Source organism: Zootoca vivipara, chromosome 1 (genome assembly GCF_963506605.1).
Source record: "Zootoca vivipara chromosome 1, rZooViv1.1, whole genome shotgun sequence".
NCBI classification, from domain to species: domain Eukaryota; kingdom Metazoa; phylum Chordata; class Lepidosauria; order Squamata; family Lacertidae; genus Zootoca; species Zootoca vivipara.
This window is the reverse complement of record NC_083276.1, coordinates 128,306,145-128,329,782: the sequence shown is the minus strand read 5'-3', so window position 1 is coordinate 128,329,782 and position 23,638 is coordinate 128,306,145. Positions and strand designations below refer to the sequence as shown.

At 43.6% G+C, this 23,638-nt stretch overlaps 1 protein-coding gene across 2 annotated transcripts in view; it reads left to right on the top strand.

Moving 5' to 3' along the window:
• Positions 1–23,638, top strand: part of PLEKHM3 (pleckstrin homology domain containing M3) — a 76,047-nt gene that overhangs the window by 32,134 nt on the left and 20,275 nt on the right. For both annotated transcript variants that reach the window (XM_035138301.2, XM_035138292.2), the window contains 2 exons: positions 4,606–4,799; positions 15,319–15,382. In XM_035138301.2, coding sequence (XP_034994192.1) covers positions 4,606–4,799; positions 15,319–15,382 — 258 coding nt within the window. The remainder of the gene's footprint in view (positions 1–4,605; positions 4,800–15,318; positions 15,383–23,638) is intronic.

Genomic DNA, 23,638 nt, shown 5'->3' with positions numbered 1-23,638 from the left:
AAAATCATTTATAGAGCAGCATATTTATGTTAGATTTAAAAGATTTTAATAATAATAATAATAATAATAATAATAATAATAATAATAATAATAAATTTATACCCCGCCCACTCTGGGCAGCCTCCAACAAAATATTAAAATATTATTATCACAATGGCATAAATACAATATCACAAGAGGACTGTGCAGGTTTCACAAAATAATTTGTATCTTCCTTTTGCTAACCTGCTCATTTAACTAGAGATAATACTTCCCAAGCCTTTACCCTCTCTCTGCTATTTCTCTGTCTTTTTAACATTTCCAAAATTTAACAAATGTCATATTGGCTGCACCTGTTGTATACAGAACTGGCATTTGAATACTGCAAGATGCAAAATGCAGCAAGCAGAGCTTCAATTCTGTTTTTAATTTTACATATTTCATTTATAATATTTGTAATACTATATTTTCCACAATTTTCTTGTTCTTTCACATAGCTGCAACATGTGGATAAAAGCCCCTTTCTTTTTAAAGCAATACCAACGCTTATATTCTGTATGTTTATGTATGTGTGTGTGTGCATTTCATTTCATGGTGTACAGCACCATTGGCAAACCATTATATAACAACATACAAGTGTTATTAATCTTTAAATTATTGCTTCCAATTTTTTTGTATTATTTGTGTAACAGATCAGTGCAAATCAACAATGTCTGCAAAGGTTCTCTCACTCCCCCCCCCCCTTTAGAAGGATCCTGTAATTTTCAGATTTGTCTTTGCAAGTTTATTGTGTCTGATGGGGCTGACTCTTGACCACTTTCTTTCTTGTTTACTTTAAAAAATAAGAGTAGCAGCTGACAAATAGATGGGGCATTTATTGCAGCTTATTGATCCTAGCCATCTGGAGAACCATAACATTACATTTGTTTTATAGCCCCACCTGTATTTCAGAATGTGCCATTGAAGTCATATGTAAGCTTTTTGCCAGTACTTTATGATTAAATTATTATTCAACATGTTTATAGTTGGGCTCGGTTCTTGCTATTAATCAGGGATTTCTGCCCAAAGGAATACAGTTTCTTCATGGCGCATTTTGGCCTTTTCATAGATTTGTACAATAACATGGAAAAGGAACTGCGTGTCGAGCACCTTGAGCAGACAGGAAAAGAGCTGTGTTAAAGAGTCTCCACTTTATTTAAGTACTGATTTTTAAAAAAACGGAATAATATAATTGAAATATGGGTTGTTTTCATGTTCCATCCTTGGAGACATGGATTGTGTGAATAATGCTACTAGGGGAATTTTCATGTCGCCTCATGTTCCTTGCATGATTTTCATGCTACCCCAGTGCTGGACCCTTAGACACAATTGGCCAGAATGAGTCAGGTGATATTCCCTGACCCCTGTAGGCCAAATTTCAGGCCAAATTTACTTGCTGGTCTGAGAATTTACGAGACACACCTGACTGTAGTGTATATAGAATTGACTTTGCTTGGTATTCCTTGTCGTTTGCTGTCCCTGAAGCTCATGGTGAACAAGGTCTGACAACATCCCAAGCATGTGAGTTTGGGTTATCATAGTTTCAAAATATCATTTTTCAAGCTGTGCACTGTACCTACTCCTGGATCAAAGCTGAGTTTCTGATAGAGCACAAATTAAGTGCAGGAGGATAGCAAGGGAAAATAAACAATTCTTCTCTACTGTCTGCCTCCTCTCCTTTCTGAATTAATTGTAGCATGCCCCATAGTGACCGGGCAGGTAGTCCATAAGCCAAAATGTATAATTTTGAGACAAAGTCCAACTAAAACGGTGTGCATCCTAAACTTTGGAGAAAACGTAACAGTTCTTCAGTTCTGTGCATCTAGCTTCCATCCTCACTCCTCTGCCCTGCCCAAAAAAATGATACAGAAATGAACAATGAGGGAGAATCTCTCGTGGTCATACAGTCATACCTTGGGTTGCATCCGCTGCGGGTTGTGTTTTTCCGGGTTGCGAACACGGCGGACCTGGAAGTGTTTACTTCCGGGTTCCACTGCACACGTATGCGCAGAAGCGTTCTTTGCGCATGTGCAGAAGCACTCTTATCGTGCTTTCGGGCATGCGCTCTATCGCCGCTCGGGTTGCTGACTTTTCGGGGTGTGAACGGCACCCTGGAACAGGTTGGGTCCACAACCCGAGGTACCACTGTACTTTGCCCCTAAAAATGTGTTGGGAAAGCTTGTTTTCATTCTTAGGATAATTATATTTCATTAATTTGAGCACTGTTCATTTCAGTACTTGTAGCAAATATCTGAAAAGTGTTGCAGTTATTTTTAAAAATTATATCATGAAGCTGAAAGGGTCCTGAAGATCAATCTATTCCATTTCGTGTCTTCAGAGAGGATCTTCAGGCTTGTACCCCATAGTCACATGCTGCATAAAACCCACCATATCCAGAGTGTGGACCAAGTGTGGTGTTGACCAAGTAGAGAACAAAGAGGAAAAACCTGAGTACTTCAAATTCAGTAAAAACAGAGGCATGTTCTGTTTTCCCTTTTAAACCAACACTATTACTTTCTGGCTTATGGTCCTATGCATAGTTGCTGTAAATCTCACTCCTTTGAATGGAATTTCTGTGAACGCAACTGTGTGCAGGAAGATTAGGGTATATTACGGGTTTTTGTTTTGTTACTTTGTTCTAAGCACTGAGGAAAAAATGGGCTCGTTTTGCTGTTTAATTGTAGCAGCTGACAAATGACTGTTTCCATGCAGCATGTTGAACATCTGGAAAGCCATGCTCTTTTAATTCATTTTACAGTCCCACCTGTGTCTTAAAATGTACAGCTGTGTATAAGTAAGCAACAGGCGTTTAGTGGAGTTTGTAGTTTTGGATGACTTTGGAACAGTCTTTTTGGGTGCCCATAAGACTTATATAACATCTAAACCAGAGCTTTCCAAATTGTGTGTCGTGACTGCAGTATATAGGTGTGTCACACGTATGCTCCCCACACTCCTCCCAGGCCTGGAAAGGGGTTCGTTTAACCTGCAGTTTGCTAGTAAAAGTGAATTACTGTGTCACGAAATGATGCATGTCTAAAAAGCGTGTCACTGACATGAAAAGCTTGGAAAGCTCTGAACGAAACACTTGAGTATCCCTTTTCTGTTGCTTCCCCTATTATTTCTTTGTTACTCTTATATCTTCCCCTTTTTGTTCTGCCGCCGGAGAGCCAATCCGATTCAGAATAAAGTTGTTCAATAGATCCAGACAGCTTCCAGGGGGCTTGCGGAGTGAAAGTCATCCTGCTTTTACTATGAGCACTGCAATTATGGCTTTCCAGGGCCCAGCAAAATTGTTGACTTTGGAGAATTGAATTCAATTTCCAACTTGGTCATGAAATTCATGGTATAACTTCAGCAGGCTATGACCTTTGGCCTGGTTCAGATGTACCAACACTTTCCACATATCTGATCGGGCATGGATATGCATACCAGACTGGTTTCACTAGCTCCAGACTGTGAGGTTGGGCATTTGCCCAAATCCTAAATCCAGCAGAGGCCCACTAGACTACCACAGCTTCCCTTTCCACTTTACACAGAGTATCTGACTTGTCTTTCCCATGTTAGAAGATCCTCTTGAGGTCCCCAAAATCCCAGAGCCAGCACTGCAGGTATCGTGTCCTAGTGGCAATTCACATAAGCACAGTGCTCCATTGGTTGTTGTTTTTTTAACCTGCCACACATACAAGTTGCTACCAAGTAGTGATTCCTGTTGGTTTAGGTATTACTACTTCCGCACATCTGTACCCAACGAAATGCTCTATGTGAAGCCATTGAATGTCTTAATAAGGTGAATGGCCTTTCAGTACTTCATCCTATTAAATAACAGTAGCATTTCTTGCTGGATTGTGATGAGTTTGAGTAAAATAAGAAAAGGTATCTGAGCTGACGTTGGAGAGTGGGCAGGGTGGTAATAAAAGTAATATCCTTCCTCAGCTGTCTGGTTAGTTTCAAGGGTGGAATGCCTCAAAACCTACCGTATAGGAGTCTCTTATTTTACATTCACATAGAAACATTTGTGGGCAGATACTAGTATCAGAGGGAAGACATGAGCTGAATTAAAACAACTCTCCAGCCCAAATGCCTTTCTAGTGCAAGAACAGTATACAGTTCTGGTAATGAGAGAACTTTGATCAAGCATATACTGTACTTTATCCAGGCTTTGCCAGTGAGGGTAGATTAGGTTCTGCAGAATCTGCTGTTCATTAAAGTCAATGTCTCTCTCGTGTGTGTGTGTTTGTCCAGTATGTTCTGTAGAAGCTTGCAGTAATTGAATCTAGGTTAGCTGAATATCTGAATTCAGTTGCTTCCACCCCCATAGCATCTGTGTCTTCATAACGGTATATTGAATAGCATTTCAAGCATCCAGCTAGCCTTCCGAGTGCAATCCAAGCGCCCAGTAATACAGATGCATAAAGATGTCCCTTGAGCCATTTGGGTAAATTAGGTTGTGTTACAACATCAGAACACTTTAGCATAACTAGTCTAACACCCCTGAGGAGATAGTATTGATTGCCTGTGAGCATTTAGAGGTTTTAATAGAGGCTGAGCTAAGCTTAATGGATTTCCCCACCCCCACCCCTTTTCTAGGTATCAAAGCAAGCCAAAGAGTTCCTGGAATATGTGTATGAAGAGCCCCTGATTGACATCCAGCAGGAAAACCCGATGCTGTATAGACATGTTGAGCCACTGACAACGGTGGTCCGTCTGAGACAGCAGCTGAAATCCCTCCGAGCCTATTTGTTCAGCTGCAGAGCAGCAGTGGCCGAAGACCTGCGAAGGAGGTAGGAAGAAGGGGTATCAGGCAAAAACAAGCTTCCTCGGGGCTCCCTTCCCCTGTTTGTCTGTCTCTCACTTCCTCTTCTTGGTTCCCATGACCTAGCAATTAAAGTGCTGCCCGTTGTGTCTGCCTATCCGTTGTAACTGGATACTTCCAGTGCAACTAGATGGTCCACGGCCTTAAAATATCTCTGATTCACCAGCGCTTCTCTTAAGGATATTGGGAAGAGAGAGGCTCCGCAAACTGACAGCCCAACAGGAGGAATGGTTTTCTGTGCAGCAGATGTAAATTTAGCAGTCATTGCATGCCAATTAGAGAGCAATAGAAGATGCAGACTTTGGAACAAGTTACATGCATACAAGGCATATGGAACTGACTCGCTGTGTCAGATCATTAATCCAACTAGTCTCACATGGTGTATTCTGACCTTGCGGTAATTCTCCAAGATCACAGTCTTTCCCTTGCCTGCTACATGAGATCCTTTGCAACTCTAGATGCCTGGGATTGAGCCTGGCAATGCCTTCATGCAGAGCATGTGCTCTGACACTGTGCTGCACCAAAACGCCACACTTTGAACACATTAACATGGCTGTTATTTTGACCAGTTCTGCTACTGCTGGAAGCGTTCCCACTCAGCTGGGGTCTGTGCATTTACAGAGGCATTTCAATGATGAGTCTGAAATATAATTGCCACTGGGCGATCCAGCAATAGCTCTTAGCATCCCAGGGGAACTGCACTTAAAGTCCTGTGGTTTGGAGTCGCCTACTGCCCAACTTTTCCTCCCCCATCCATCACTGAGGTCAGTGCCTCAGGCAGAGCAAGGAACAGGGTAAGGCCTGCTGTTGAAATGGTGCCCTCCTCTGAATTGAACATGGCTTACAAGGCCTAAGAAGGAGGGAAGCTCAGACTTGTATCCACGCAACAAACCCAGAAACTATTTGTTTCTTTTGTCTTGTGGAGTTCACTGGAAATAATTAAGAACCAAGGAAGCCAAAAACTGGAACTCTGTACCTTGGTTCTGTCTCTTGGTCACACTGTGGTGTGCCAGAATGTTTTTTTGGGGGAGAACACAATAATGTGGATTTTCTTTCATATAAATAAATGATTCCCTGCTATCCTCCCTAAATTGTGCCCTGTTGCAGGGTAGGGGAAGAAAGACAATTGACACCTGCTTGTTTTGCCAGTAATGAAAGGGAAGTGATCTTTGCCATTCAGGAGATAACCTGTGTCAGTGCCTTGGTTCAAAATGTCAAGAACTGCTAAGGGAAGTCGTCAGTGTCAGCGAGGTGGGAGATGCTGGTAACCACATTCCTCTTTTAAGTGTGTGTTGCGGGGACTGAATGAAGCTTTTTCTTTCTTTTAAATAAAAGACCTGCAACTTTGTAAGGAGGGCACATGTAATGCTTTACAAATTATTGCCTTGCCCTTACACACACATCCACAAGAAACATTATCTTCTGCTTTCCCCCCCCCTATCCTTCATTTGTAATACTGGTAATAGTGCCTCCTTCAATTAGTATGAAGGCAGGATGGCTTATGGAGGGTGCAGTTCAGAAAAAGGTGTCGGAGAAAGAAATTACTGCTTTTGATTAACACCAAAGCAAAAAAAAGAAGAATGTTCTGATTAAAATAAAGAGGCAGGGAGGGCTGAACCAAGTCAATGAAGAGAGTCGGAGAAAAGAGATCAAAGGAAACAAAGAGAGAAAAGCAACAGGGCCCAGAGACATGGGGCAAAGAGGGGAAGGTGAGGATGCTGGCTGAGGATGAAGAGCCAGAGCTGATGGAAAAAGGTGATGGAAAAGGGGCCAGGAGAAGCTGTGAAGAGGCATTCAGAAGAGCACAGGAACAAAAGCAAACCTGAGAAAATAAGAACCGCTGGGAGCTACAAAGCACCCAAACAAAGGAGGATTAGAGACGGAGGAAGAAGCAGTCGCGTGGACATAGTGCTGGAGGCAGGGAGGGTAAAGTTGGGATGTGGTTTTCATAGGTTTCCAAGAACTAAAAATATCAAATTGTTATCAACGTTGGGGAAAAGTAGCATTGCAGCATAGCCCGTTGGGGTAAGATGTGGTAGGCACATGGAATGATGCTGCCAATAAAATCAGCGGGAAGAAAAAAAATATTTTAAAAGGTTTCAAATGGGCTAAATTAAAAGATGTTTGGGTAACAGAACATAGCTTAGTTACAGGTAGGTAGCCGTGTTGGTCTGCCATAGTCGAAACAAAATAAAAAAATTCCTTCCAGTAGTACCTTAGAGACCAACTAAGTTTGTCATTGGTATGAGCTTTCATGTGCATGCACACTTCTTCAGATACATAGAACATAGCTTAATTTTATCTTGTGGTCAGGTCAGCTTGGATTAACCTTGGACTATAAAACCATGTTGGTAGCTACAATTCTCTGAACACAATCTGTCATGTCCTCAAACCTTGTAACAACTCTCATCATGAGGATGAACCCTTTTCCCTTTCTCCATCTTTTTGTTCATGGTGCAGGCCTCACTCTGTGTGTGTGTGTGGGGGGGGTTTAACCTCATTATTGCGTATGGGGTTTTTTGTGTGTGTGTGTGGAAGATTTTTTCACACTTCCCAATTTCTTGTTCTGCAAACGAAAACCTTGCCAGTGATTATCCACCATGTTATTTCCTATTTTGTAGCCCTTATTGTAATACAATCGCCATTTCTACATAACGTGAGGTAATCTAGGAGTTTGTTTTTTCATGGTTAAATTATTACCCACCCCGTTCCCACTTATTCTTTATTTCAGTTATGTGAAAAACCAGCAGCTCTGAGAACACAATCTTGAAGTCCTGTCAGTATGGTATAAACAAGCTGAAACAAAACTGTTAATAGGGCTGTCCAGAGAGAACTAAGAGTGGACTGATTAATCACGATGGCACCCTGTTGCTTTTACAGCATGGATAGCCTTTCTTCTGAGGGAAAGAGAAGAGTCTGCTCCTGTTTTTCTTCTCACTATCCATGCTTGTGTGTTAAAACGCACAAGGGTATTTCTCAAAATTATTATTATTATTATTACTATTACTATTATTATTATATTTATATTTATATTTTTTATTTGATTTGATTTGTATACCACCCTTCATCCAAAGATCCCAGGGCAGCTCACAAAAGAAAGTGTGGGGAAATGGCTGCCAAATCTGTGTGTTGGAGTTGCAGTTTCTTTCTGATGCAACTATAGCCTAACATGTTGGGACAACGCAAAGAAGTCTTGGAGTTCTCTGTGTTCCCTTTGAGCAAAGAAGTATTTACGGTGCTGATAAATCACTTTTCTTGATGATTCCCGGGTGCTTGTTGCATCGGCTATTTAAATAAAGGCTAAGATTATTACAGTGCAGAAGCCATTTCTGACAAACAGAAGTGCTTTGCAAAGAGAGAGAGAGAGCATAGAGGATAGCTTGAGTTTGAGTGAGTCCTTCTGCATTGTCACAGTGAGTAACATCTGACCCTAGAGAGACCATGGCGCTTGTCAGCTCTGATGGACTGGTGGTTTCTTGCTTAGCTTTTACAACAGAGCTATCTGGAAGCATTGTACCATTTCTGGGGGCCCTTTGGCCCTCAGTGGGCCTTTTCTCTCAATAGTTCCTCCAGGAAAAGTGGCACAACATTGCGCTGGCCTCAGTAGGAGTAAAGTGGACGTGTTAGCTAGCAGTAACAGCAGAGCTATGTGATTCTCCTTGGCAACTTGGAGCTACCACCAGAAGTGGTCTCTCTTGTAGTAGCTCCAAAAGAGTTCATATTTAAGATTCCCTTTTCATTGCAAAAGTTGTAATAAACAGAAAAACAACCACCAACCAACCAAGATTTGTGTTAATGAACAATGCTTAAGAGGGAGATAGATGGTGAAAGATGGGGCATTACAACACAATTAATACCACAAATCAAGTATGAGTATCTGGCCAAAATAAGGAACGTGAGGCTGAAGTGGTATTTGCTTTTAATAGAAGAAGAAGAAGAAGATATTTATGTTTTTATTGTTTATCACTACTTTTGCTATGTGGAATGCTGAAAGCCACATTGAGCAAGGTTTGTACTGTGGAAAGGCGGATACAGATAAAATTATGTATGCATGTAATTGATTTGCTATGGTGAGTTGGTTTCTCAGCTAGAGCAATTTGCCAGGTCCTCCCAAACCATCTTTGGCCTTCAAGTCTCTCCATCTCATGCACAGGACTTTCCCCACACAACAACATTCCAGTCACAAGTATTTCGTGCCCTGCATGCATGCACAAACATGTTACATGGATTGGTAATAACGTCATAGGTGAATTTTATTTTATGCGACACAAGCACCATATATAGGCAAGCTGGCTGGCTTTCCTACACAGACCACTGAACTGATCACTTGGAATCTGGGGTTTCACAAACTTGCAGGTCTGTCCATGTTGAAAATTTGCATAAGGTATTTTCAAGTTCATATTCTCCACAGGAGCAGCTCCTAGAAATCTGTCACCCCAGATTTCCAAAACTGCAGATTTTGAAAGAATAGGTGACATTAAACTCACGAGACTCTAGAAATGCTATATTTGTTGCAGGACTGGCGTAACACAGCTTTCCAAAAACCAGCTTTAAATGGCATGTAGAATTTCTTACAAGAAACCTACTAAAATTGCTGCATGACAAAGGAGATAATGGCATTGATCATATTTTAGAAGAGAGATTAGAAAACACTGGACATTAGAAAATGACAAATGCTCTTTTTCTGTTATAAGAGATTGCCTTTTTTTAAAAAAAAATCCCACTGAGGTTCAAAATTGTTATCACTTGCAGAAGCGTTTGAAAAATTGGCTCTACCTGTGTCCAGCATATATTTATCACTTTAGGAAAAGCTTGCAGCAATCTTTTAAAGTACACCTGCAGAAACAGCAACTGCCTCTGTGGCAAAGTAGATGAAAGGTTAGCCTTTTAAATACTTTCTGCCCAGCACTTCATTTTTCAATATAAAGAAACAAGATCACTAATAGATGTTTCTGAACAACCAATTATGTTCTGAATTGCAAATATTCAAAATTTAAAACAATACTACGGTATAAAAAAATTAAAATAAATAAATGATGGAGCCCTAGAACAAAATAAACCAGCTCAGTATAAATCTTACTAGTATGCATAGGTTTCTACTTCACCTTCACTTATAGCTCTAAGGGCCTTCATCACTGCGAAAAGTGGGGATCCAGGGAACCAAGCAGAAGGCCTTCTTGGTAGTGGTGTCTTGGAGACTTCTGAAGGGAAGTTTTTAATGTTGTTGTTTGTTGTTTTATTGTGTTCTTATACTGTAGTTTGTTGGAAGCTGCCCAGAGTGGCTGGGGAAAGCCATTCTGGATTCACTTTGTTGACATTGAAATTTCATTTTTGTGCACAGCTCTTCTTTAGATTATTTGCTTTTTTTGCCAGAATGTTTAATGAAATAATCTTTTTTTAAAAAAGCAAGAACAAGTAAGCTACACAGAAAAGGTGGAGAAGGGGCTTTCAGCAGCCACATCTTAGAGCCTTTTGGTCATCTTAGGATGCAATTCATCGGCACAGCCTGGTGCTTCTTTTTCACTCTAAAGTTGTTTGTCTCGCAAGGGGGCGGGGGAAGCAGCTGGGAAGCTCTGTTTTAGTTGTCTGACATTGAAACAAAATCAGAGTTTGCACTGCTGCAGGACAATCCAGTCTTTAGGACTGAACAGTCAGATTTTTTAAAAGATCTGGGCTTAAATCTACTATAGATATAAACTTCTAAAAGTGGGTAGATCAAGAACAGCGCTATTTGTTCCCGAAAGAGAGTGGCACTTGACCAAACTGTTTTTGTGCATACCTTGGTTCTTGAACACCTTGGTACTCGTACATTTTGCCTCCTGAACACCGAAAACCTGGAAGCAAGAGTTCCAGTTTTCGAACGTTTTTTGGAAGCCGAACGTCCTACACGGCTTCCACTTGAGTGCAAGAAGCTCCTGCAGCCAATCGGAAGCTGCGCCTTGGTTTTCAAATAGTTTCGGGAGTCGAACGGACTTCCAGAACGGATTACATTTGAGAACCAAGGTGTGACTGTACTTGAATCTTTTTCTTATATATCCTCATAAGAACAATTGCTTGGTTTATGCCCACCTGCCTTGATTTCATTGAGCTGCAGACTATGAACTTCAGAATTTACTCTGTGCTTATCACATTTGTACTTTGGCTTTTCGCATAGGTCTTAGGCAGGTCTGTTTGCAGTTGTTTTAGCCTAGCTGTCAGGGTGCTTAATTCAGTGCAGAAAAATTACTCTGAGCTGATGACAAATCATCTCTTAAATGCCTTTGGACAGTATTTATTGTTAACAAAGGGACATAGCTATAAAAGGGACATAGCTATAAACCCTGCAACTTCACCCTAAATGCAGAAAACAAAGCCTTATCTTTGGTACTGTTTACAGTCAAAAAGTCACAGATAACCTTTAGTTTGTGCAGATACATCCCTGATAAGGCTGAGAGCCGAGGATGGATGAAATGTCTGGTTCTATCTTGCACAATTGTTATGCTTCAAACTAATTGCCAGTGAAAAAGAAATGGAAACGTCTGATAAACTGCCCACGGTGCCCAAGTTCCTTACTTAGATGTAATGTTTCCAATCCCTCCCTGAACCAACAGGCAAAAGCCTACGTTTCTATTTCTGTCACTTCTTAAGTAGTTCACCCAGAAGAGGCTTCACCTTTTCCTCCTTTTTTAAAAAAAGAAATTCCCACCATTCCATCTTAAAAGTAAGGTTCAGGTTGCTTCCAGACGCAAGCCTCCTTCTTTTCCCATTTTGGTTGCTTGCAGAACTGCAATGCACATTCCATGCAATCATGATGCTTTTATTTATTTCTTTTTGTTTGATTGAACTATTTTTTGTCCACACCAGTTGACAGATTGTGATGGGATGTGTCTGGAATTAAGACTATATATTCCCATCACCAAACCTCCTTCTGAGAAGGGAAAAGCACTGTGTGTGTTTAAAGGTTGTGTGGTTGTGGGTTTGGGCACCCCCCCTTTCCAACAGCTGTAATGTGGTCTTCAGGTTCTCCACACCTGCCCTAAGTAAACAAACCAGCGTCGTAGAATCATAGAGTCATAGAGTTGGAAGAGACCACAAGGGCCATCCAGTCCAATCCCCTGCCAAGCAGGAAACACCATCAAAGCATTCCTGACAGATGGCTGTCAAGCCTCCGCTTAAAGACCTCCAAAGAAGGAGACTCCACCACACTCCTTGGCAGCAAATTCCACTGTTGAACAGCTCTTACTGTCAGGAAGTTCTTTCTAATGTTTAGGTGGAATCTTTCTTGTAGCTTGAATCCATTGCTCCGTGTCCGCTTCTCTGGAGCAGCAGAAAACAACCTTTCACCCTCCTCTATATGACATCCTTTTATATATTTGAACATGGCTATCATATCACCCCTTAACTTTCTCTTCTCCAGGCTAAACATACCCAGCTCCCTAAGTCGTTCCTCATAAGGCATTGCTTCCAGGCCTTTGACCATTTTGGTGGCCCTCCTCTGGACACGTTCCATCTTGTCAGTATCCTTCTTGAACTGTGGTGCCCAGAACTGGACACAGTATTCCAGGTGAGGTCTGACCAGAGCGGAATACAGTGGTACTATTACTTCCCTTGATCTCGATGCTATACTCCTATTGATGCAGCCCAGAATTGCATTGGCTTTTTTAGCTGCTGCATCACACTGTTGACTCATGTCAAGTTTGTCGTCTACCAAGACTCCTAGATCCTTTTGACATGTACTGCTCTCAAGCCAGGTGTCACTCATCCTGTATTTATGCCTTTCATTTTCATTTATTTATATATTATTATTATTTTGCCCAAGTGTAGTACTTTACATTTCTCCTTGTTAAAATTCATCTTGTTTGCTTCGGCCCAGTTCTCTAATCAGTTAAGGTCATTTTGAAGTGTGATCCTGTCCTCTGGGGTATTAGCCACCCCTCCCAATTTTGTGTCATCTGCAAACTTGCTCAGGATGCCCTCAAGCCCATCATCCAAGTCATTGATAAAGATGTTGAATAAGACTGGGCCCAAGACACCCTGTGGCACCCCACTAGTCACTACTCTCCAGGATGAAGAGGAGCCTGAAGTCTTGGAATGATTGAAACAGCTTGCACCATTTTTATTGTTGTTCTTAATGTATTGGTGTTGCCTTCCATTGTTGTTGCTGAGAATATTGCATTCCACTGACGTTTCACCTTTAGGCTGCAGTTATATACACACTGTGAGTAAATCGTATTGAACTCAGTGGGGCTTATGTCTGAGTAAAGGATTGCCGTGGCCATGTGCACCTTTTTATTATTATTGTTATGTATTAATTGAATTTATATCCTGCCCTTCCTCCCAAAGGAACCCAGAGGCACAACCTCTCCCAGCCCACCTGCTTGCTCCCTGCTGCGGTGATCTTTGTTTCAGTCTTCTTTTTATATTTCTCAAAGCGTTTCAAAAACCTGTGCCAAAGTTGCAGCAGAGGAGAAGCATTTGTTTAAGCGTACCAGTTCTTCTTCTAAACCAAGCTAATTTGCAATGCAGTCCCCCCCCCAAGATCTAAACTGATTTCTCAATGTGAATAAACGACAATGTTTGTCAGTGCTTCTTCAAATAAGATATTGCACTGAACTAGATGTCCTGGCTGAATTGACCTCCATCTGACCTTGCACATGTTCATAAGGTTGCCTTTAAAGCACTCAGACCCTGGATGCAACTGGTTGCATCCATTAGGCCCATGATCTTAGTGCCACTGAGTGCCTTATGCTCTCTTTGATTTTGATGAGGAGAGCTTCTTAATGCCTTTTGAGTGCTGTCATCAGAAGTAGGCTTTGGCTATTCTGCTGCTTCCTTCCATTGCAAATGAACAAGACCTGTTTCTGCAGTATTAGGAGTTTTGTTTAAAATAAAAAGTCAACAAAATTGGGCAGACCTTATTTTTAAGGCTTCTTCCCTGTCCCGGTTTCCATGGCAATGGGAATAAGTGTGCTTTTCTCATGGTTACTCACTTACTGGTCATGTGCTTTGTTGCTTCCAGTATGTGTTTGTTGCACTTTATCCTTGATAGAGTGCTTTCTTATGGAACCAAAAAGGTGGGATATCTTTTGATGTCTCTGCCAATGTTACTTTGAGAAGCAGCTTTCATAGCATATTAGCCCAAAACATCCCCCCCCTCTCTCTGTGTGTGTGTGTTTGTGTGTTGGTTATATTTGAACAATATTTCCAACTCTCCTTTCCTGGGTATGACTGATAGATTAAGACATAGGTAACTACTTTTGAATACTGGTCTGGAATGTTTTTCTTCATCAAGAAGTTGTTGTTGTTTAGTCATTTAGTCGTGTCCGACCCTTCGTGACCCCATGGACCATAGCATGCCAGGCACTCCTGTCTTGCACTGCCTCCCACAGTTTGGTCTAACTCATGTTGGTAGCTTCAAGAACACTGTCCAGCCATCTCATCCTCTGTCATCCCCTTCTCCTAGTGCCCTCAATCTTTCCCAACATCAGGGTCTTTTCCAGGGAGTCTTCTCTTCTCATGAGGTGGCCAAAGTATTGGAGCCTCAGCTTCAGGATCTGTCCTTCCAGTGAGCACTCAGGGCTGATTTCCTTCAGAATGGAGTACATTGTACTTATTTTTGCAGTGGTAAAAACCTAGGATGAACTTTTATTTCTGAGTAGCAGTTTACAATCATAAAGTGAATCATATGTCCCTAGCAAAATTTAATATTTGTCAGTTTAACGTTATTAACGTTGTTAGAGAATCATGTCTTGTCAAGAAACTATTCAGAGAAAAAGGAGGCAATACCAGAAGACATGTGGCGCAGTGCCGTTTTTCTAGAAAAAGGGGTGCCAGAACTCACCATGAATGCCTCCCTTGTTCTCTTATAAGGGCAATGGTGCCCACCTGAGAGGGGCCGGAACTGAGTTCCGGCAAGTCCCGGCTGGAAAAAAAGCCCTGCATGTGGGCATATACAAAACTACAGATCTGTTAAGATGCCACTGTTACCCCCAAATTTAAAATGAGGTCATTTGGTTTTTAGTTTAAAGCTGTGTGGAATTTTGTGAATGGGTAAAAATCTTTAATATTCAGCACTAAAGAAAACAACAAACAATCTCTAAGATGGTTCAAATTTTGTGCCAGTATTTCTCCAGACTTTGGGATAAAATGGAAATGACGGGTTCTAGGAAGGTGCTGCTGGAACCACCTGTAGAGGCATGCTTTTCCTCTGCGGTCTTCATACTGTGGCCTGTGATCATACTGTGTGTCAACCAGTTTTAAAGAAGATAGACCTTCCTTTGTGAGAAGGAAATAGCAGGTCTGCAGGAAATGCTATGGTCAGTGAAAGTAATGCAGATTCTCTAAATACTGTGTAAAAAAATTGGGATGATGGTGAAAGAGCATTTTTTTCTTGTGGAGGTTGAAGAATTCAGTGTTTTTAATATTGTCTTATAAGAAGTTTCTGTATGAGATTTTGTACTCTAAAAATTATACAAATACTCACTTTTTATTCTTGTTTTTTTGCCAAGAATTTTCCCCAGAGAGTATCTTCTTCAGCAGATCCACCTGTATTCCCTGGCAGACCTACAGCAGGTAAATGACTTTAGTTTTTCCAGAAGCTGAGCCTTATATATACTGCAAATACAGATTTTGTCAAGCTATGTCTTGGTGAGCCTTTCCAGACCAAGAAGTCTTCCTAAATGGTAACTCAGAGAAATGCCTTAGTCATAGGTTGCTTATCTATAACCGGTATATCAATGATGATGATTTATTGCCATTAATGCAGTTAATGGCAAATGAGCTGATACCTTTTATGTCCTTAACTGGAATAAAGCCTACATGGATGTAAAGATACAGGGCAAAGGAGCTCCTACATTTTGTTAGAAGCTCATGAATGAGAGCTGATATAAGTGGTTAAGGGGTTATCTGTGAGCCAAGAAGACCCCAGTTTAAATCTGACTTAATCTATGAATTCCATAAATGACGTTAAATGGGTCATGATTCTGTCAGGCTCAGAACACAACCTGTAAATTAGAGATTTAAAATACTAGTCTACCTTACATTGCTGTTGTAAAGATTTCTGAGACCATGTGTGTGAACTGATTTTTGAATGTTCCAAAAGCATTACATAAAGTGCTGGATAATCATTAAATGCTGTTGAGCGTCTGTATCACGGAAGTGACTTGTCTGCTGGCAGAGTTGTGAGATAGAAACAAGCAAACGGGTTCAAGGGAAAAGCCAGAGAGCAGAGGTATTTGTGGTGCTTTTTGTAAGTGCCTCGTTCTTCAGATAATCAAACTGCAGAAGAGCAAGTGGCCTAAATCTGGGGTGTCAGTCTGCCCAGTTGCCAGTTTCGTAATCTCCAATGCCTTGCAAGCTGTTTAGCACCAAGTATTGATAGCAGACTTTCAAGAAGCGATCAGTAGTTTATCAAACTTTCCTTGGGAGGGATGGGTAGTTGGTATTAAGGGGGTGGAGGCTTGCAAGAGTCATACTGCACACATTTATTTAACTGCTACTCTGACAGATTTCTTTGTGGTGATACACATTTACATTATTTCCTTCCTTTTCTGCACCCCAAACCTTTCATCATGTAATTCAATTACTGTTGTGGCTCAGGTGTGTTAAATTGGATTCTGCTTTTAATCTGGCTGGATCCTTATTATCAGCCCAGAAAGTCTCTCTCTCTCTCACTCTCTCCTTCCCCCTCCTCAATTTCCTTTCTTCTTAAGTGAGAAAACAGCCCATGCAATTTCAGTCAAAATGGTGACATGATAAGGTTGGAAGAAGAAGATCTTTAGGTGCCCTTAGTGATGCCCTAGCCAGATCCTTATTCAGGAAGTGTGACATTCTTGATTTAATTTTTACATTTATTTTTCTAACATCCATGGGACCCAAATCAGTGGTTCCCAGGAAGTCTCACATCCAGGCACTGATCAGCCCTAGACCTGCTTACCTTGAGCAAAATGCCTCATGCTTCTTGAAAGCATATCCCTGGAAGAAAATTAGTTTGAATGGATTCTATTAGAAATGAAGTGTATCCAGGCACTGTGGCCAGCCTTTAATGTCATGTTTGCAGACACCTGTATAATGCAGAGTTGGTCTGCCAACAGGCCTGGTGCCTGGTGCTAGCGCTCCATAATGCACATAAATTTAGGTTGCAGCCCTAAACCTGCTTACCTTGAAGAAAGCCCATTTAACTCAGTGCAACCAGCTTCTGAGTAGGCTTGTCCAGGATTGCACTGCTAATAAATGATGAACCGTGTTTACTTAGGAGTAAGTATTGAGTTGAATCGGGCTTACTCCCAGGTAATAGTAACGCTGCTTTCCATGCATTTGCACCTGGTGAACCTGTGTTGAACAAACCTTGTATTAGCTGTACGCCACACATTGGTTCCATTTTAACACCAAGAAAACTAGCTTTTCCTTGTGCGAGTGGAATTGTGTGAATGCGATATGCAAGGTGGCTTTAAAAGCTGCTGAATGAACAGGTGTTTTGCCCCAGGTGGTGGTTGTTGCAGTGTAATTATAGGACAATCAAAGATAAATCCACTCCATAATAGCCTTTAATGCTCCTGTGCTCCACGAACAGAATAGTGTAGCACAAAAGGGAAGGTGTGAAGCAGGAGGAACATAATTCTGGTAAAGTTGTCAAACTACTAGTAATGCCATTTATTCTTTTCATGGTTTGGAAAGCACTGTGGGTGCAAATAAGAATGCCTCAGCGGGTCTGATCTTTAACCAAAGAAACAGTGGTTAGTCACACACAGGCTTTAATAAAAATAAATGAAATAAAACAATTTCTCTCGTCATGCTGCCTGGTGAGCACAACAGCTGGTCCAGCTACACAGTCCCACTAAATTGCTTATATGTACACTTACCCTGCCCGCTATTGCTTCTTTATTTTCCTACGTAGGCTTACAATGTGATGTGGGCACAGCTGCTGCCTCTACAGCAGAGGTAGCCAACATTATGACTTCCAGATGATGTTGAACTCTTAACTCCCATCAGCCCCGACCAGCTTAGCCAAAGGTTAGGGATGCTGGGAACTGTAGTTCAGCAGCTTCTGCAGGGCTCTGCATTGGCTACCTCTGCTCTACAGGCTCCAGGTGTCTTGCCTCTGGCCTAGGAGCAGCACCTTGCGGAGTGGGGAGGAAACCACCAGAGCAGCAGGCAGCAGAGTCAAGGAAGTGAGCCCGGGTGCTACTGATCCCTGCTTTCTTTTCATCCAAGGCCTCTGCTAAGGGTGCGGCTCCCCTCCAGCCAGATAGGAGGAAAGCGCTGCCACGAGGTGGGCCAGTCCTTAATTGGCATTTGGTGTAGCTTTAATCCTTTTAAGACTGTAAACTAAATATTGTTGAGAAGGCAACAAGCCCAGAAAAGCAATCTTGCGTAATCAGGTCTTTGCTCTAATGCACAATTGTGAGAGGCCTGGCAGTTTGCGTAATATTTTAAGCTATGGTTGGTTTAGCTCAGAGGAGCGAGCTAGGTGCCATACATTCCCTTATCTCGTTTTATCCTTGCAACACTTCTTTTGTGCAGTAAGTGAGAGTGCTATATAGTCACTTGCTCCAACCAGTGCCGTGGTTCAGGTGGAAAACTGAAGGTGAACTTCCCATATCCAGGCCCAACATTTTGTCTATCATCTCTATCTATCTATCTTTCCTTCTATCTATCTATCTATCTATCTATCTATCTATCTATCTATCTATCTATCTATCTATTGAATTTGCATGCTGCTCTTCATCTGCAGATCCCCAGGCAGTTCACAAGATAAAATCACAACATGAAAATCACAAAATACATAGTAAAAATAAGGCCAACAACAAACCAATAATCCCCCCTCCCACAACACAATTAAAAGGGCATAGGATGTCACTCAAGAGGGAACGTTTTAGCCTGGCACCTAAAGAAGTATAATGAAGGCACCAGCCAAACCTCCCTGGGGAGAGCACCCCACAAGTGGAGAGCAACAGGTGTTGTCACCTTCCAGACCTCTCGTGGAGGAGGCACACAGCCTCAGAGGATGATCTTAGGGTCCAGGTAGGTTCATATGAAGAGAGGCGGTCCTTGAGGTATTGCAGTCCTGATGGGCCTGGAGACTAATTGGTAGCCAGTGCATTCAGATTCAGGCCAGGATCAGTGTAATATGCTCAGGCCATCTCGCCCCAGGGAGAAACCGTGCCACCCAATTCTGCACTAGCAGAAATTTCTGAACTGTCTTCAAAGGCAGCTGTACATATAGCACGTTGCAGTTGTATGACGCATTGCAGAAGGATACCGTGTTATCCAAAACCGCTGAGAGGTTCAAGGAGAACAGGGACAACATACCCTCTGTTTCTCTCCTGATACAGGTCATACAGAGTGACCAAAGCAGTTGCTGTGCCAAAACCAGGCCTAAACCCCAGTTGAAATGGATATAGAAAATTACACCACTATGCTGTAAAAGTGGTGGATGAAGAAATAGCTCGAAACATTGGTGGTGTTTTTAAAACTAAACCTTTGTGTCTTGATGTTTTCACTCTTGACACTGCTTGCAGCTGGAGGAGAGTCCTCTACGGTCTTTGGCTATCCTTCTGTTTCCTCTTTTGCTAAATTCTATATACACCACACTATTCTGTCACCTACAAGCGCTATTTCCAGTTCCAGTCTGGAAAAAGTGTGGTAGGCTTCTCCTTTTTCCTAGACTTAGCAAAACGCCAATGCTGTGGCTGCTTAACGCCCCGTAGCAGAACATGGTGCATTACTTAGGAAGCAAATCACACATGTTTTCAAATCTGAAGGTCCCAGAATGTCAAAAGAAGTTAACAAGCCAACCAGTATTTCCAAGATAGCCCTTTCCTAATAAAAGCTAACTTCACGGAAATAATTCAGATTGTGAACGGACGGTTGAAATTACAGCCCCTGTGTTGACTTACAGAGAATCTTATCGTCAATATGATGATAATGATTAACATGCTGATTTACAAGGGTGGGGTCACAAGATATTTGCAGACTCTGCACTGTCTTCCCAGTGGCAACAGCAGCTTGGTATGTAGGCTCTGTCGCCTCTTTAGCTTCAATTATTAACCCTAACCTGCAACCTCACAAAATACAATGCTCCCTCCTTAAAATTAAAGAGGGTAAATGCAGGCTTAACCTCTCTTTGTTGAACTGCACTTGCCTTTTCCTGGAGATACCTAGCTCAAGGTTAGCTGCCTTGAAGTATCGGTGAGCTAGCAAATCAGGCTCAGTAAAATGATCGAACATTGTGAAACTTTATATTTTACTTATTAATATTCTTCTACTCTTTGGGGGGGCTTGTGCATTTCTCTTTAAATGGCAGGCCTTGAATAGAACTTTTGGGGGCACATTTTTTAAGGTTCCATAATTTTAAACATCATCATCACCATTTTATTTATATGCCACCTTTCCATAGTTAAAACAATGCTCAAGGTGGCTTACAACATGACAAGATTCACATAATTACCAATGTAACAAAAGTCATAAGCAATAAATAAAACACATCAAAAACTGCACAACCAAATGAAAAACAATTTCCACATAAAACATAAAATCTAAAACTAAGAATACAGCTTTAAGATCAATTACAGACTGAAACTGCCTTGGTCGTGCTGGTCGATGATCTCCGGCGAGCTAGGGACAAAGGTGAGAGCTGTTTCCTAGTTCTGCTGAATCTCTCAGCGGCTTTTGACACCATCGACCATAACATCCTTCTGGACCGTCTAGAGGGGTTGGGAGCTGGGGGCACTGTCATACAGTGGCCGTGTTCAGAAAGTGGTGGTGTGAGGGATAGTGTTCAGACCCCTGGGTTCTCACTTGTGGGGTGCCTCAGGGTTTTGTCCTCTCCTCCATGCTTTTAAACATATATATGCAGCCGCTGGGAGAGATCATCAGGGGGTTTGGGCTGGGTGTTCATCAGTATGCGGATGATACCCAGCTCTACCTCTCTTTCAAATCAGAACCAGTGAAGGCGGTGAAGGTCCTGTGTGAGTGCTTGGAGGCAGTTGGAGGTTGGATGACGGTTAATGGATTGAGGTTGAATCCTGACAAGACAGAAATACTGTTTGTGGGGGACAGGAGGCGGGCAGGTGTGGAGGACTCCCTGGTCCTGAATGGGGTAACTGTGCCCCTGAAGGACCAGGTGCGCAGCCTGGGAGTCATTTTGGACTCACAACTGTCCATGGAGGCACAGGTTAATTCTGTGTCCAGGGCAGCTGTCTATCAGCTCCATCTGGTACGCAGGCTGAGACCCTACCTGCCTGCAGACTGTCTCGCCAGAGTGGTGCATGCTCTGGTTATCTCCCGCTTGGATTACTGCAATGCGTTCTATGTGGGGCTACCTTTGAAGGTGACCCGGAAACTGCAACTAATCCAGAATGCGGCAGGTAGACTGGGACCGGCCGACGGGACCACATAACACCGGTCCTGAGAGATCTACACTGGCTCCCAGTATGTTTCCGAGCACAATTCAAAGTGTTGGTGTTGACCTTTAGAGCCCTAAACGGCCTCGGTCCTGTATACCTGAAGGAGCGTCTCCACCCCCACCATTCAGCCTGGACAATCAGATCCAGCGCCGAGGGCCTTCTGGTGGTTCCCTCATTGCAAGAAGTGAGGTTACAGGGAACCAGACAGAGGGCCTTCTCGGTAGCAGCACCCTCCCTGTGAAACGCCCTCCCATCAGATGTCAAGGAAATAAGCAGCTATCTTAATTTTAAAAGACATCTGAAGGCATCCCTGTTTAGGGAAGCTTTAATATTCAATTGGGAGCCTCCCAGAGTGGCTGGGGAGACTCAGCCAGATGGGCGGGGTATAAATAATAAAATATGATGGTGATGATGATTACAATTTAAAGTGACATAGATAAAAATTCGAAAAACAGAAATGGAGCCCTCTCTGCCCAAGTGGAGCAGCAGGTGATATCATGAGGGACAGCCAGCCTAGCACTCAAAACATTAGTTCACTCTACAGCACGGGTGTCAAACACAAGGCCCGGGGGTCTAATCCGGCCCGCCAGACCTCGTCATGTGGCCCGTGTAGCCGCCACCGACATTAGCCGTTGACAGTAGTTCTGGAGCCTGCGATTGGCCGAGGGTCAAAACCGGGGGCGGGCCTGCAGGCGGAGGCCGGGGCGCTGGATCCGTGCTGACGGCCTTGGCCAGGGAATTTCAATTTCGAATGAGGCTGAGGGAGGCGGTGGCACAGCGGCCAGAGATGCAGGAGGAGGAGGAGGAGGAAGCCCGCCGAGGAGGTAGGAAAGCCCTACAGGCACCGCCGGCAAAGTTGGTGCCGGGACCAGCGCTGGAATTTTTTTGGCGGGCTTTGCTGTTGTCTCTGAGAGTGAGTGAGGCGGCACTGGGGAGCCGCCGCCCGCCGCTTCCCTTCCTCTCCTCGGCTGCATCCGGGAGGTTGGGCGAACGAGTGGGCGAAAGGGACGCGGAGTGAGCCTGAGGGGGAAGTAGGCGAAGCGCAACAGCCGCTCTCTTGATGGAGCCGGGTTTCTCTTCCCTCTTCCCCCGTTTTCTCCTCATAGACACTCGGGAGGGTGCCTGGCTTTTGCTCTGCCCCCCCCACCCCGAGCCGCCCTTTGGCTTCTCAGTTCCGGCGGAGCTGCTCCCCGGGGGGGGGCCGGGAGGGAGGCGGCGACAACGGCACGGGTTCCTGCTCTTCCCGCTCTGCCGCCGCCTCCTCTCAGCCCCTCGTGATGTAGGGCTCCAGATGGAGTCGCCTCGCGGTTTGAGTAGGTGGGAGGGGAATTTTTTTGGGGGGGGGGAGGTTTTCAAGCCTCCTCTGCCTGCAGTCCTGGTAGGGAGAGGCGGCGGCGAAGACGACAACAGCGCGGGTGGGGGGAAGAGCAGCTCTGAGGCGAAGATGCACGTCCGCTGGGGCTGCCGCCGCCTTCCTCCTCGGGAAATCCGCTGCCCTCCCTCAGCGTGAGGGGAAGGGACTCTGGCGCTGAGGAGGGAGGATGCAAAAGCAAAGCAGGGAGTTGGCGCTGCACCGCATGTTCCTGCCCCTCTCCAAAGCATGGGGTGGGTTGCAGCGTGTGGCATCCTGCCTAGCGGGGTTTGGGTGTGCGCAGGGCGGGAGAGGGAAGCCCTCTTTCCATCTGCAGGTTTTTAATCCCAGCAGTGGCTTTCTCCTTCCTGCCGAAGGTTTAGTTGAGCGCCCCCCCCCCGGAAGCCGTCAATCCCCACCTTTTGTTCAAATTTCCCTCGTTTACATCCCCTCCCACACACGCGCCACGATGCAGGAATGTGATCCGCGTGGGGGCGGGAATGAGCTTACATTATTACAAAAAACAGTAATAATTGAATGCAATGATAATAAAGAGTGGACACATAGTCCTACAGACACAACCGGCCCTTTGAGGGTGACCAAACTGCTGATGCGGCCCCCGATGAATTTGAGTTTGACACCCCTGCTCTACAGGGTGATTTGAATTAAACTCTCAGCTCTGCCATGGCATTACTTGGGTAGCTTTGAGCTACCGCCGTATCTCTTGACTTTGCTTCCCCCTAACTCAGAGAAGAGTTGTCAAATGTAGGCCAGTTCAACATGATGGAATCAACATGTAAAGTTCACGGGACGTGCTTCTCTGTGGTGTTGACTCCACCCGAGATTTGAAAGCTGCTCTCCATATGGATCGTCCCATGAGAGAGAGAAAGAGGGAAGCAGGCTCCTTCCCACCACAGAGAGTATTTCCTTCTCACAAAGGAAGGTCTTCAGAACTGCACACATTCCTGGTGGCCTGTTGGTGCTGGCCTGGAGACTTTCCCATTCTGCTGAGTTCCTTTCACACAACATGGTCCCATGTGGAGCTGCCGCAACATGGAGATACTTCCCTGC